General features: G+C 42.2%; 1 protein-coding gene across 1 annotated transcript; it reads left to right on the top strand.

The window, feature by feature from the left end:
- The first annotated feature begins 1,024 nt into the window (after window positions 1–1,024).
- Window positions 1,025–3,049, top strand: LOC139409049 (growth arrest and DNA damage-inducible protein GADD45 beta-like). Its single transcript, XM_071153708.1, has 4 exons — window positions 1,025–1,278; window positions 1,463–1,564; window positions 1,732–1,948; window positions 2,105–3,049. Exons 1-4 carry the CDS (start codon window positions 1,235–1,237, stop codon window positions 2,216–2,218), a joined length of 477 nt encoding a protein of 158 aa, XP_071009809.1. The 5' UTR covers window positions 1,025–1,234; the 3' UTR covers window positions 2,219–3,049.
- The last annotated feature ends 12,415 nt before the right edge of the window (window positions 3,050–15,464 follow it).

Below are 15,464 nucleotides of genomic sequence, written 5' to 3'. Positions count from 1 at the left end.
TTCTTTCTTACAATCACCATACTGTATAGAACAGGCCTTAAAAACATATAATTGAAAACTGTTCCCGAGAGTATTGGCTAACATGTAAACCTATAAGTATTGGATGCTATAGGCCAATGCACACATAATAACAATGTAATAAGCATTCATAGGCCCATACAGTAAGTAGCCTTCAGTATCATGCAACATATGGATTGGAAGAAGTTATAATTGAGATGAATGGAGTAGCCTAGTTTACCTGTCTGTCTGTAAAGTGAGATTCCGTAACAGATAGGATAACGCAATCCACGAATAGATCCTGTGACTGCAGATGTAATTTGCCACGGTGGAACTAGAAACGATGTATAGGTGATGAGAGTTCCAGGTAGCTGAGTTCACTGCAGAAATTCGGTCACATTCTAGTAGAAGATAGACGACTTTCAGACAAAAAAAGGTAGGGGAGCAGATACCCCAAGCAAATGTCATTTAACTGTCTGGGCGCATCTTGGTTACACAGTACAGTACTATGGGCTGATTGCTGCACGTGGTTTAACAAGAGGGAGGCTAGGTGCTATGGTAACAAACATGGATGGTAACAATGTATCCCTCTCTGCAAACTCCTCCGACTGCGGTGAAATCAACCAACGGACTTTGTCACAATGTTATTTTTGGCATAAAAACAATTGCATTAAGTTTTGTATTGAAAAATGTAATGGAACAATATAGCTTATGTTAAATTAAACATACTTTCATAGACATGATCACAGTGACGACCCCAATATGAAGAAATACGCAGCAATGGAGAAGCTAAGGGAATTAATTCCGTTGCACACCGTAGAAGTAAACAAATTGATACTGAGCGAGGAAGGTGGGGGATTCTCTGAGACATCCCACGTGGGTCCCCGAAATGTGTTGGCGTAAACAGCCAATGGTTGAAAAGAGTAGGGATTCCATGTATACCAATGAACAAATCAGGAAAGTAGCGACTGAGTAACACCACGCCCATTACGAGAGTGGATATAACCATTGAGTTTCGCACGATTGTGTCAGAAACCACTGAGCCATAGACAGGAGCACTATTACAAGGACTTTGCAATTCAACAACGAGCGAGTTTACGCTGAAACACTGCAAGTTAACCTATACCATATTGGATTACTTCATTGACACGGACGTTCTGCAAACCTCGATTCGGGAATATACTCATTGGAGATTATCCTGAATAACCTTGTGGATTATACAATTACGGATTTCAATATGACTCTGGAGGAACTCGTTGGATGCAATATCACTGAGAAAAAGTAAGTTCCTTGTACATTTGTCGCTCATAATAGCCGACACCTTGCTGCAACATAGTGTGCATTGAGAATAGATGGTTTGGCAGTGAACCGTGAAGCACATATAGCCTCAGTACTGAATTCACCAGGTGTTAGTAGCCTATTCTCAATTGTGGTGCATAACTAACATAATTTATTTTTCTTAAAGAATGGAGACCGTGAATCAAGCACTAGAAGAGCTGCTGGTGGCAGCGCAGCAACAAGACTGCCTGACTGTGGGAGTCTACGAGTCTGCAAAGCTGATGAATGTGTAAGTACATTATTGACCATTCTATCCTATGATTGACCATTCCATAATATGAGTCAATGGTGCATAGCTGCAAGCATGACACGCATTGCAAGACTTTTGTCTGCGAATGTATCTATATTTGATATGCAGAACAGATCATTAATGTACTATTCCCTTTCTTTCTGCAGTGATCCTGACAGTGTTGTGTTGTGTGTTCTGGCGACTGACGAGGATGTCATTCCACTGCAGATTCACTTCACGCTCATCCAAGCCTTCTGCTGCGACAACGACATCAACATACTGCGTGTCTCCGGCATGAGTCGCCTCGCTCAGGTTCTTGGCGAGCCAAGCACCGCTGACAGCAACGGCAACGAGCCCAATGATCTGCACTGCATCCTTGTCACTGTAAGTACATCCTCCTATATTCTTATTTTGATTACATTGAACGGGCAATAGGCCTTATGCGTAGTTGTTCATTTTGAATACATCGAAATGATCAAATCATCACAATTTCCTAATTCAAGACATTCCTGACGATATCTCTCCTCCTTTTGCCTACAGAACACCCAGTGCCAATCTCTGAAATGCCAAGCGTTGCAGGATGTCGGCAACTACTGCGAGGAGAGTCGCTGCAAGAACCAATGGGTACCTTACCTGTCCCTGCAGGAGCGCTGAACTAATGACCCTCGCTGAGAAACGTGAAAGCGATGAAAACAAGTGAACAAGTCGTCATTCTTCCAGAATCAGAAAGGCGTTCAAGAAGGGGCATCGTCGACATGCCTGTGTTTGCCTGCCCTGGGCCGCTATCCAGTGACGGAGATGAGCATGCGAAGGTTCCGATGGACAATGCGCATACAACCATGACGCATCTGACCCCGCTCTCTTCCTTCGCGGAAAGGAACTGTGTCGGCGGGAGTGGGGCGTAGGAACGAACTGTAGAGAAATCTCGCTGCTGTTTGCCCAGCCATGTTGGAACAACCGGCGGGGGCGGTTGCATCGCGTGGGAACGGACTTGCAGTTTCGTTATTTGAGAGGAGGGACAAAGCAACTGTATCAATGAGAATACAGACTTGAAACTGAGTTTAACCCTATGCTTTCTGACGTGGAAGTCAGTGTGTTTATGATCAAATGCAATGTGAATGACTGCAATGCTCTACAGTTGGATGTTATGAGTAACAGTGCAATGCAGAAGTCTTCAGAGCAACAATGCCTATGGGTTGTTATTGTGTAAGAGATATCGATAGGGTATTGTGTAAAATATTTTTGATAGAGTATTCTGGTTACACTCATAGCCAGGTGGCTGCCTGTTAAGAGGGTCAAAAACAATGTAACAATGTAACAATGCCACAATGTTACCATGTATTGATTTATTTGACATTGACACAATTTACTAATGTATTGCCATTATTTAAGTTGAACAGAGTAATATATAACAGTGAAATGCATTGTTGAATAGAATGTTAAACTTATTTGAATAAATGATTGAACTGAAATTGAATTCTCTGAGTGCTTTATCCTATGGGAAAGGGGGCGTTGCCGAGGTGTGCTTTGGGTGCTGTTTCAGTGTTCTCCAACATTGTTTCTGGTAACCTAGGCCTACTGTACAGTATTGCACATATATGAACTTCACTCCAGCTGGGAATCAATCAGACAGTAATTAACCTATTGGATTATAAGGAACCAATTCAGAGTATTTTATGTTCACCCGTGTCCTGTCTATAATGTACACATGGAATCAGCAACACTTCCTAAAACAGTTCCAATACTTTACTTATACTTGATACCATTTCAACTTTACAGCCATGAATGAAAACCTGCATCAGAATGTAGCCTATATACTCTTTTTCCAAGGCTGGAGTTTTAAATGACACCCAGCCTAATGCATATGAACTAATGTCTTGCTATTTCTCACCAAGATGTAGGCTTCACAACACCATTATTAAATGCAATCTTGTACTTTCATACACATTGTTGAGATACACTGTTTGCTTTAGGCCAGACAGTAGCTTTCTGATGCTGTGATGCATCCACAGTAGCCTACAGTTTGATATCCAGAGAGCCTTCATCACTCAAATGCCATGCACGGGTAGTTGGAAGCATCTAAGCTCTCAAATCTCGAATCGGTCTACGTAAAGATTGAATCCTTTCACCTGAGTTTCTTGTGCAATTCGTGTAAAAAGACAGGTCAAACCTAGTTTCAGTTATGGGTCTTTTGTTGTTTAAAAAGACAAATAGGAACCAACCAAACAGGTGGGCTGTACTGTAGTTTCAAACAGATTTTTCCTTCACAATAGGCCCCCAATGAGACACTAACTGAAAAAAAGGATTGCAGCATGGCTCGTGGTATATTCTCCTTCCTTATACTGTTGACGGCACTTATCCTCTTTCAAAACCCCTTGTGCAAACAAACAGAGTGTATCAAGATCTGGGTGTACAGATAGCTGAGGGTGCAGACCCGTCTCCTGGCTTTACTGGTAACTACTTCACATCCTGGATGGCGGCCAGCACTGTTGTGACACCCTGCCCCGGAACAGACTGTGACTCCATATGGGCCCAGAAATGCAGTATACTTCCTTGACTTGGCAGTTGTCCTGGACCTTTCGTGTGCCTAGGGTACAGCTTAGTCCTAGAAATGGTCACTAACGGCAGTTCACTCAATCTATTGTTGGCCTGTCTGGGACACAGGTAACAGACAGTTGGCTGATCTAGATAAGGCTTAAGGTTTGAACTACGATAGGTTGGTACATCGGAGAGACAAGGGTGCCACTGGGTTGAGCTGTAGCCTAGTAATGATGTTGTAATAGGCAAATAAGTCCAAATCTAGGTGGTTTAAGGGGAGGGAAACAAGCTTATCTGGACATCTACAGTCCAAAATCTACATACTGCAGGCAATACTACACTGAGTGTACAAAACATTAAAAACACCTTCCTAATATTGAGTTGCACCCTATTTTGCTCTCAGAACAGCCTCAATTTGTCGGGGCATGGACTTTACAAGGAAAGCGTTCCACAGTTATGCTGGCCCATGTTGCCTCCAATGCTTCCCACAGTTGTGACAAGTTGGCTGGATGTCCTTTGGGTGGTGGACCATTCATGATACATACGCATGGGAAAATGTTGAGTGTGAAAAACCCAGTAGCATTGCAGTTCTTGACATACTCATACCGGTGCGCCTGGCACCTACTACCATACCCCGTTCAAAGGTACTTAAATATTTTGTCTTGCCCATTCACCCTCTGAATGGCACACATATACATGCATGTCTCAATTGTTTAGGCTTGAAAATGATTATGTAACCTGTCTCCTCACCTTCATCTACACTGATTGAAGTGGATTTAACAGGGGACATTAATAATGGTTCATAGCTTTCACCTGGATTCACCTGGTCAGTCTATGTCATGGAAAGAGCAGGTTTTTCTAATGTTTTGCACACTCAGTGTATGACCTCTGATACACCTTTTATTATACGTATACAGTACATACAGTACCATTAAAAAATTAGGACACACCAACTAATTCAAAGGTTGTATTTTTGTTTGTTTTTTACAATTTTCTACATTGTAGAATAATATTGAATACATCAAAACGATGAAATAGCACATATGGAATCATGTAGAAACCAAAAAAGTGTTAAACAAAGCTAAATATATTTTTTTGTTTTAGAATCTTTTAAGTAGCCACCCTTTGCCTTGATGACAGCTTTGCACACTCTTGACATTCTCTCAACCAGCTTCATCTGGAATGCTTTTCCAACATTCTTGAGTTCCCACATATACTGAGCACTTGTTGGCTGCTTTTCCTTCACTCTGCGGTCCAGCTCATGGCAAACCATCTCAATTGGGTTGAGGTTGTGTGATTGTGGAGGCCAGGTCATCTGTTGCAGCACTCCATCCCTCTACAATTTGGCCTTATAGCCCTTACACAGCCTGGAGGTGTGTTGGGTCATTTTCTTGTTGAAAACAAATGATAGTCCCACTAAGCGCAAACCAAATGTGATGGCATATCGCTACAGAATGCTGTGGTAGCCATTCTGGTTAAGTATGCCTGGAATTCTAAATAAATCACAGACAGTGTCACCAGCAAAGCACCCCCACACCATCACACCTCCTCCTCCATGCTTCACAGTGGGAACCACACATGTGGAGTGTCACGCCCTGACCATAGAGAGCCCTTGGTTCTCTAATCTAAAACCACTGTCACTGCACTTGCAGGTTTCTATCAGTGAGGTTGGGGAATCCTGTCCAGACAAAATAGAAGGGGATAGACAGGGAGAGAAAGCGAATCGTGAAAGAAGCCCTAGTAGTAGGTGTGCGGTGGGATCATTGGTCTCTCACACACACACACACACACACACACACACACACACACACACACACACACACACACTATAATTAGGTCACTATGGCAACCACAGATCAGTGTCCGAGACTAAACAGGCCCCAAACTGGTGTGATAAGGCTTTAGAATAGACTGTGTCATTTATCCCTGCAGCACGTTGTACATGTCGGAAGGAGTTACATGTAACCAATGATACCATGAACAGGAGCCCTATAGTAGTGGTCCTGTGCGGCTCAGTTGGTAGAGCATGTCGCTTGTGTTGCCAGGGTTGTGGATTTCGATTCCCATGGGGGGCTAGTATGAAAATGAATGTACTCACTGGATAAGAGCATCTACAAAAATGTGAAATGTAATTCTGGGATGGCTTTTGCCATAAACACTTACTCTCTATCAGAAGAGCATGTGGTTTAGAGCGTAAAATGGAATCCAGTGTGTGGCTCCAAGATATACAACATACCTGTGTTCTGGCTGTCTTGCAACCAGACAGACATCAAACAAATGTCACAGAGTTTTCCATGTGTGTGTGTGTGTGAGAGAGAGAGAGAGAGAGAGAGAGAGAGAGAGAGAGAGAGAGAGAGAGAGAGAGAGCGAGAGAGCAATATTCTCTCGTCTCAACATTTGCAAAAATATTGATTGCCATTTTGTGGACATCATTCCTGGCCATTATTACAGCCAGAATTGAATCTCCCTTCTAGCTTTTAAGATGTATTGGAATACATGAGGCAAGCACATGAGAGACTGTATATGTCTCATTCTGTAGACATGTAAGATAAAGTTTTTGCACTAGAAAGCAACAATAATAGCTCTGGTAAATCTTAAAACAGACTTTCATGCATTCCTTAAATAGAAGGCATATTTTTTGTTACAGAAACAGAGGGCTATTTTCGAAGTCTTCATTCTCATAGCATCATGCCCAGATCTATTGCTGCTCTGTTTTTATGGAGTGAGATGGCCACATACACACAATGCAGCTCGGTAAAGTGTGCGTCACATTGCCATAGAAACGGGAAGGGGTAGCCAGAGTATCTTTACTGGCTCGTTATCAAGTGTTTCTAGTCTTTATCTTTGTTAAATAATGAGTACAACCTGAACCAATCACACTTGGCTAAAGTTGGATTTGAGACATTGGATGCTGCATCACAGTCACAGGAAGATGATCAGTCATAGCAAAATTGAGAATTTCTGGTGCTGAGAAATGTGGCAGGTTTTTTGAAGAAAAAATTAATAAATCACGCCAATTATATTCGCGAACGACAACGTTATAATACTGTATATTATTTAGAAGGCACTCAGGACAGGGAAACACTCGTTATTTTCTCCAATGTCACATATTTGTTATTGCTGTTTAATTACACATCATCACCACGACACGGTCTGGGTCACTCATGAGAAAACGAGAATCTCCTACGATTTCCGCCTAGGTTCTGTGTCGTGCGCGTCGTGCTTGGCAGCAGCGCCGCTGGAATGCAAAGAATGCGGACCGAGCGGCTCGTCTTGACGGGAAGTGCGCTCGAGTAGGTTTTTCAAACGGTTAATTTGCATAGCCAGTGTGGCGCTCTTTTCCAGAGCGAAGTCAGGTAGGCAGGCTGAAGACACACTCGCGTTCACTTTTGCACACACAATGGAGCTAAATAAAAGATAATTTAACATAAGAACTTATATTATAAAATGCAATAAAACTATTCAGTGAAGCAGCAGATGACTGTATGATTGGGAATAATCATGGGTGCAAATGCCATATTTCGTTACCTAATTCAACCGATAATAATAAACACCGAGCTCTGTTGACATAGCTATGCAGCTTTCACTCAACAACTTTTAAGGATTTTACATTTTGTGATCTTCACTTCAAAGTTGTTTTCGCGGGTCACAAAAAGCAAAATTAGCATGACACGAGCTGAATTAAATGTCAAAGGCTTTGAGAATAAACAGCTTGGTATAAGCACAGTGCAACAGAACAGTGTCATTTCACAGAGATACACATGTTTTCATGAGAAATCTAGAAAAGAACAGGAATTTCAAATACATTGCCAGTGCTTGGTTTGGCTGGAAGCATGTAGAGCACATGGCCAGCAACCTCTGTGTCTTGTTTTTTTAGCAGTCAAGTGATGGTTTGCTGCTAATGGGCCTCTGTATGCCTATGTAGATATTCCATTCAAAATCTGCCATTTCCAGCTACAATAGTCATTTACAACATTAACAATGTCTACACTGTATTTCTGATCAATTTGATGTTATTTTAATGGACAAAAAAATGTGTTTTTCTTTCATAAACAAGGACATTTCTAAGTGACCCCAAACTTTTGAACGGTAGTGTACATTTTTTAACGCTAAGCTATTTTTCTGGAATTTGTCTTTCAGCATAAAAATAACTGACCTTTCCTCCACCAGTGAATCAACAACGGTGAACAAGCAGCACTTTAGGTATTTTGTCTTTGTATTGCCTAATCCTTATGATAATAGATAATGACTACGAAAGCTCAGGATTTGCAGTCAGATTGGTAACTAAATCACCCTGCCTGGTCTAAGTGGGTTGATTGCTACTTACAGGCATGATCATAAATATTTCAGTAATGGACTATCAAATATTACATTATGTTGCATGTTTTCTCAAATGTTAGAGTGAAAACCTTGTAAAATGTAACTTTGCCACCTGGCAAACAGGTTAATAACTTGTAGCTACACAATTCCCTTCCATTCATGGTCCCCTTTCTTATGCGCTAAAGGGTCATCACTGAGGAAAGCCTGCAGGATGAGGAGGACCACAAGGCAGGTCCTCCGGAAAAAGTGAGGCCACATTTGCCACACGCAGCATTTGCCAAAGCACTTTTGATTTAGTTTAATGAAAAATATTGTCGCCAAAGTAAAAAGAGGGCCAAAGTACTGTTTTTTTAGACCGATTTGCATCACGAATTGTCAACTCTCGCACAATTTATCTGTCCTTCACATCCGAGTTCTTCACATTCGAGTGTTTCTGCAGGCGCTTTGTGTATCTTGACCAATCAGATTCACGGAAATCGCAGGTCATGTGCGGGCAGGGCACAACCCACAAAGATCGAGGCGCGCTGTCCGCTTTCCTCTGGTATTTATTTAGCAAGAGTGATAATAAATCACTCACGACAGACACAAGCAAAAATTATTTCATAAATGTAGCAGCCTATACACCTAAACATTAGCGATCTGATATGCTATGTTGCATGGAAACTAGACCATTTTTAGTCTGATCAACTGTAGGCCACTAACAACAGCAGCTGCATAGTCAAGGCTACTATGCGCCCTGTCCTTCTGGCCAGGGTAAACTTGGGCTGAATACCTAGACTTTTTTAATACAAAATGATTAACTGGAATTAATCAATAAACACAATAGCTGACACAGACTGAGTTACTTTTCAATTAGGCCTACAGTTGCATAGGACAGGACTACACGATACAAACCTGCATAAAGTAAGCTCAGCGATGTGAGTTTTATTGTCCAATCATGCTGTTTTGGTGTCCACATTACTAACAAACTATCATGGTTCAAACACACCAAGACAGTTGAGAAGAGGGCATCAGGAGACTAAAAAGATTTGGCATGGGTCCTCAGATCCTCAAAAGGTTCTACAGCTGCACCATCAAGAGCATCCTGACGGGTTGCATCACTGCCTGGTATGGCAACTGCTCGGCCTCCGACCGCAAGGCATTACAGAGGGTAGTGCATATGGCCTAGTACATCACCGGGGCCAAGCTTTCTGCCATCCAGGACCTCTATACCAGGCGGTGTCAGAGGAAGGTACGAGAAATTGTCAAAGACTCCAGCCACCTTAGTCATAGACTGTTCTCTCTGCTACCACACGGCAAGCGGTACCGGAGCGTCAAGGTCCAAGAGGCTTCTAAACAGCTTCTACCCCAAACCAAAAGACTCCTGAACATCTAATCAAATGGTTACCCAGACTATTTGCATTGTCCCCTCCTCTTTTACACTGCTGCTACTCTCTGTTATTATCTATGCATAGTCACTTTAATCACTCTACCTACATATACAGATGACCTTATTTACCTCGATTAACCGGTGCCTCCACACATTGACTCTGTACCGGTACCCCATGTATATGGCCTCACTATTATTATTTACTGCTGCTCTTTAATTATTTGTTGTTGTTTTTTCTTACTTTTTAGGTATTTTTCTTAAAACTGCATTGTTGGTTAAGGGCTTTTAAGTAAGCATTTCACTCACTGTAAGGTGTTGTATTCGGGGCATGTGACAAATAAAATTTGATTTGATTAGATTTTTTATATAGCACAAACAGATCGAAGACCAAGCTAACATTTGGCTGATTGTCAGAACAAAAAGAGTGAAACTTCAATGTACTTGAGGACTACTCTAGAAATGCTTAGTTTGGTACAGGAAACACCTTCCAGCCGGTGTCAATTTTGCTGTTATTCTGGCTGCACTTTTTGATGTGACTGTAAATTAGGCATAGTTGGCTAGCTAGCAAGCAAGGGATAAGAACGTTGCCAGCCAGTATGGCAATGGAACATTTAGAATAAATATCCATGGATACTGAACAAAAAGACTAAACGACTGGGAAGAACGTTGCCAGCCAGTCTCTGGCAACCGAACCTATAGAACGAACAACCAGCCGGCTTGGGTAGTAACCCTAGATTTGTGTCGGGAATATATCTTGTGGAAGGATGAAATAGTATGAATAAATTAATCAAAATAACGCTTTGAATGAAAATATGTCAATCATTATTTGAATATTTTGGTAACATGTAAAAGTGGTAATGCCCTTGAAGCCGTTGTTTAGAGGATATATTGGCACGGTTTTCATTTGTGCCTGATATCAAAATTAAAGAAAAGTTATGTTGCAAATTCAGCAGGCTATGGTGTGAAATAGGCTTGTGCAGTCTTTATTTTATTACTTATTTTTAATGCCGTCTTTGGCGTGCTTTGGTGTGCTTATCGAATCACAAGCACCCTTTTCCCACTCCTATCGTCCCTTCCCTTCTTCTATCTATGGAACAGCTTGTTGCGTTGTGGCTATAGACATTTAATCCATAGAAGGGGTTTGAAACCTCTAACCCTGGCAAATTGACTGTTAAACTCATGGGTACAGTAGCAATGGCTCGGCTGCTAGTCTTGACTTTAATGGGAACTACCATCTATGAATTACATGTCTATGGTTGGTTGCGGCTGTCAGTTTGCCTGTCGCAAATTTCAAAATACAATCATACGAAATACACATTGTTTGGAAAGCAAATTATGTCATTACTAAATGTGTAATGTAATAGACGTTATTTCTTTACACACAAAAAAACATTTGATTAATAAAATATTGAATCAGTCGTCTTCCTTAAATGAAGGGGATGATGACAGAAAGGGAGAGTATGATGGGTATGATGATATCTGATTTAATTGGTGCTCAACCTGCAGCTCAGACACTTAATTCAGGATAAATGGAGTTAGCCCTGAGTTAGCCTGCCCCGGAGCAGGTTAGTTCTGAAGGATCCGTTGCCATAGAAACTTACCTGGCTAAAAGGTGAGCCACTTTCGTGGTACCGGTTATCCCGAGTTGAACTCAGAGTTGACCAAAGTTACCTTGCTAACTCTTCAAACCTGGTTCATGGTATAGGGCTCAAATGTTTTTTGAAGGGGTGGTCTCTAGACAATTCTATCAGCCAATCAGGCTATATATGTAAATATATTCAAATATGTATCCACACGCTAATAGTCGGAATGAGCATTTCAGTGGCCCAAGGAAGCTCGGGGAAATCAATTATAATATTCATATATTAAACATTCACACACAGTGATTTATTAGATTTATTAGTGATGATTTAAAAATAAAATGTCTGCATGGGTGCTTTAAAATAATATGTCTGCATGGGTGCTTTAAAATAATATGTCTGCATGGGTGCTTTAAAATAATATGTCTGCATGGGTGCCTTAAGGGTGCTTAATACAGCAGTCCTTCCGTGGTTCTGAGTGCAGAAAAGTAGAGTCAGAGTATTCTAAAGTGTGTAGGATGGGAGAGACTGGCAGGAGACTTGCAAAGGGATACAGCTAAAAAGAGAAGTTTGGTTCTCTCTCGACACAGACAGACAGGCAGAGTTGGAGACATACTCAAGCATAGCCTTACGCCCAGTTTTTCTGACTTTTTTTAATGCTAACTCACACAAAACATAGAGGCTTGATCTGTGTGTGCAGCTGGGATGGCTCCCACCCACCCTACCACTGTGTCTGTCTGCCTGCTAGTCTGTCGGGGGAGGTCTGCAGCAACAGGAAATGTGGATTATAATTAATGGACATTTGTGTAGGGGTTGATACATTTTTCGTAAGGGAAAATCAAGTCTGAAATTTCTAAGTGGAAATTAAAGCCTTTTTAAACCTCAAATACACTACACATAAAAAATGTCCTGCATTGCAGGAATGTTCTCCTGTAAACAGGGTGATCAAATTAAGATCCTAAAAGCCAGCGCAGCCTACAGCACCGCTAACCTAGTTTAGTGCCAGACTAGGAGTCTGAGGTCACAGCAAAGCTGCGTATAAACAGAAATTAAAAGACACCAGGCGTGTTTTACGACCTCATGCCATCCTGCAATCTAGACCAAATCAAACAGGAGCTGCCAATGAATCCAACACTTTAATCTGACTAGGATCAATGCTTTGTTTCAACATTATAAACTGTAGCAGAGTAGCGATAAACTGGGCCTCAATTGCACACTGAAAGGAGGTTTACAGCAGATGCCAGTGAACAGAATATTCTCTCAGCCACTGCTGCATGGCGGTCATATCGGCATTAAGAGAATGGGGTTGAAACTGAAGTGTCAGGAAGTGAAGAAACAATGAGAGTTTATTTCGGTCCAATATTCCCCCCGAGCATGTAACAAGGCGATTATAATGTGGCGCATTGTTGAACTTGGTCTGACAGACTGACTGCGTCTGGAACCGTCCTTGCCCACAGGTTCAAGTTGACTCAAGATACAGAGGCTGCAAGGGCGAGTGGATAGTGTTTCGCTGTCTAGGGCAGGTCCCATAGCAACTATGCCAACAGCACACCAAACAGTCAATAAGCATGTTGTTTGACTTTCCCTTGTTAAACCATAGCTATAGTTAAGTCCCCTAGTCCCTCACTGATAAAAGAGCTAAGCATAATGATAATGAACCATGACTAAGCAGCAAGGCAAGTGCGTGAGCAAAACCACAGAACAAACACGTTATTGTCAACTGGCCAGGGTACTTGAGGTCAAATGACCTCAAGCTGTTAAACACTGTAAGATGATATATTTTAAGCGACTGCATGGTGGCAGAGAGATCATCCTATGGTAACTCATGAGGCCAGAGAGACCTTTTGTCATCTTAGCAGAGTCGTGGAATAGGCTTTGGACATGTGACCTCCTTCCAACGAGGTCTCCAAATGACACTGCTTGACCTGACACTTTTGATACCTACCTCCCTCACTGTGTCTGAAGCATCAGTGCCAATGAATAATGGGCTGGCTACCTTTGAAGTAAAATAAAGGGCCATTATTGTTTCGAAGGTGATGGTCGGGGATATTTTAGAAGTGCTTCAACCCCCAAAGCCATAAAAACAGCAAAGGTAACTCATAGCGTCAACGGAGAGTGCGAGTGTGTGAACCCTGCGATAATAGGATCTATTGTGCGACAAACACTTCTCACACAGAGAGACAATGCCTCGCTGTGTCTTCCAAGTCACAACAGCCACTCTGCAAAAACGGTGGAAAATGTTTTAGGAGCTGCCCTGAGGGCTCCCGGCCGACACACCGAAAAGCACAATAGCTGTGTTCATGGTCTCTGCACGCAGGCTCTACTGCAAGACAGGGCGGCTGCAGTCTGGAGCCACGCACGCTGAGCCCAGCTGACATCAAGCCAGCCTAGAAAAAAAAATAAACTACAGGAACAAGAGCCCTTTTCTTTCCAGCAAAGCCTTACTCTGCCCCATTTAATGTTGCTGACAGAATTAAATCTGTAAGACTCCAGCTATAAATAGCGGGCTGAGAGGACTATTTTTAGAAGGCTCTGGCTATATTTAAATGTAAAGGGAGTGGTACCCTCTTTAGACTGGGCCTTTTTAGACCAGAGGGATTTTTCAATTGACTCTTCCTTTTTTGAAGAAATTAAATCTTCCACTCAAGGTTATCCCCCCCTTCACCTCAAATGGCTACAGAGAAATGTGGCGACTCTTTTGTGTGCTGGCGAGTGCTAAATGGGGACTCAGTGCCTGTGAGGTGGCTGGGCCAGTGTAGAGCAGTAGCTCTTAATTACAGACCCACGTTAGGGGCCCCCAACCCATCTCCCCAACCTCTCCACCCCACTCCTTAACCCAACCACTCCCCACCCACCCAACTTTTCTTTATTCTGGAACCCAACATCATATTACCCTAATTCACAATCGATTGAACAACAGAGGGACATTTATTAAGGTTTGTCCATCTAATCAGAAGAATAACTTAACTGTTCTACTTTGTGAGGTGAACCTTGCGGTCGTCGTGTGTGTCCTTTCTGTGACTGACGATCCTTTGTGAAGAATATACAGTTTTGCATATGGAGATAATAATATCTCAACCAACAGATGGAAGTTTCAGTTCTCAAACGGAGAAGCCATGTTGCAGCCTATGCTGTGTATTTGCATCTCATGAGCTAGTCATCCTGAATTACTTGAGTTGAGTAAAATCCCGAGTCAAGGGGAGTTTTTGTTGGCCCATGTGGGGCCTCGGAGGGGGGGGGGGGGGGGGGGGCAGCCCTCACCACATGACTCAGCGGGGATGCCCAAGGTGTCCATGTAGGTAAACCCTGCTGAAGACAGCGCTTTGCATATTCACTGAGACACAAACCTTAGATTAACAACTGTGTCTGATGGGAATTATCTGTGGGACTTTCATGCTTTGTTAAGATTATAGAGCATTTGCTTACGGTATATAACCTCATGCCCTCACACACTCCCATAGGGATCCTATCACTCATTTACTATGTACCTTTTCAATTATAACGGACAAGAGGGAAGTTAGAGTCAAACCAATGGTAAGCCCAGGATCAGTTTGGGTTGTGTAGCTCATGATGGTTAAAGATAGGACTGGGGAACCATGAGCTGAACTGGAATCAGTTGTTCAAGGTGGGAAAGCAGCATGATCAGCTATCTCCCTACTGAATACCACAACAGGCCTTTTGCAGTATAATTAGGCAAACTAATGAGATAAGAATAAACAAATCCGACCTTTTGCATTTAGAATTTGAACAAATCCCCCTTTAACCATTGTAATCATATTCAGAAAAGCCCCAAAATGCTTTGTGGTTGTGTTTGTACACTGTACCCTACTGTTTACAATGTGTGTGTGTCAGTTTCTTTCTTCTTTCATCTAAATGGCTGTAAAAAAAAAAAGTTTTTAGCACAGTCATATCTTGGGTGGTCTCGTTAAGTGCGATGTACTGTAGCTGGCTTATTGCCCAGAAACATTTATTACGTTTATTCTTTGCTCCCAATCAATTATTAAATAAACTGTTGCAAGAGGAGAAAATCATACTTGTCCTGGTCCTGTGTGGCTCAGTTGGTAAAGCATGGCTCTTGCAATGCTAGGGTTGT

Source organism: Oncorhynchus clarkii, chromosome 5 (assembly GCF_045791955.1).
Source record: "Oncorhynchus clarkii lewisi isolate Uvic-CL-2024 chromosome 5, UVic_Ocla_1.0, whole genome shotgun sequence".
Taxonomy (NCBI): domain Eukaryota; kingdom Metazoa; phylum Chordata; class Actinopteri; order Salmoniformes; family Salmonidae; genus Oncorhynchus; species Oncorhynchus clarkii.
Note: the sequence above shows the minus strand (reverse complement) of the source record. Positions and strands in the feature narration are given on the sequence as shown.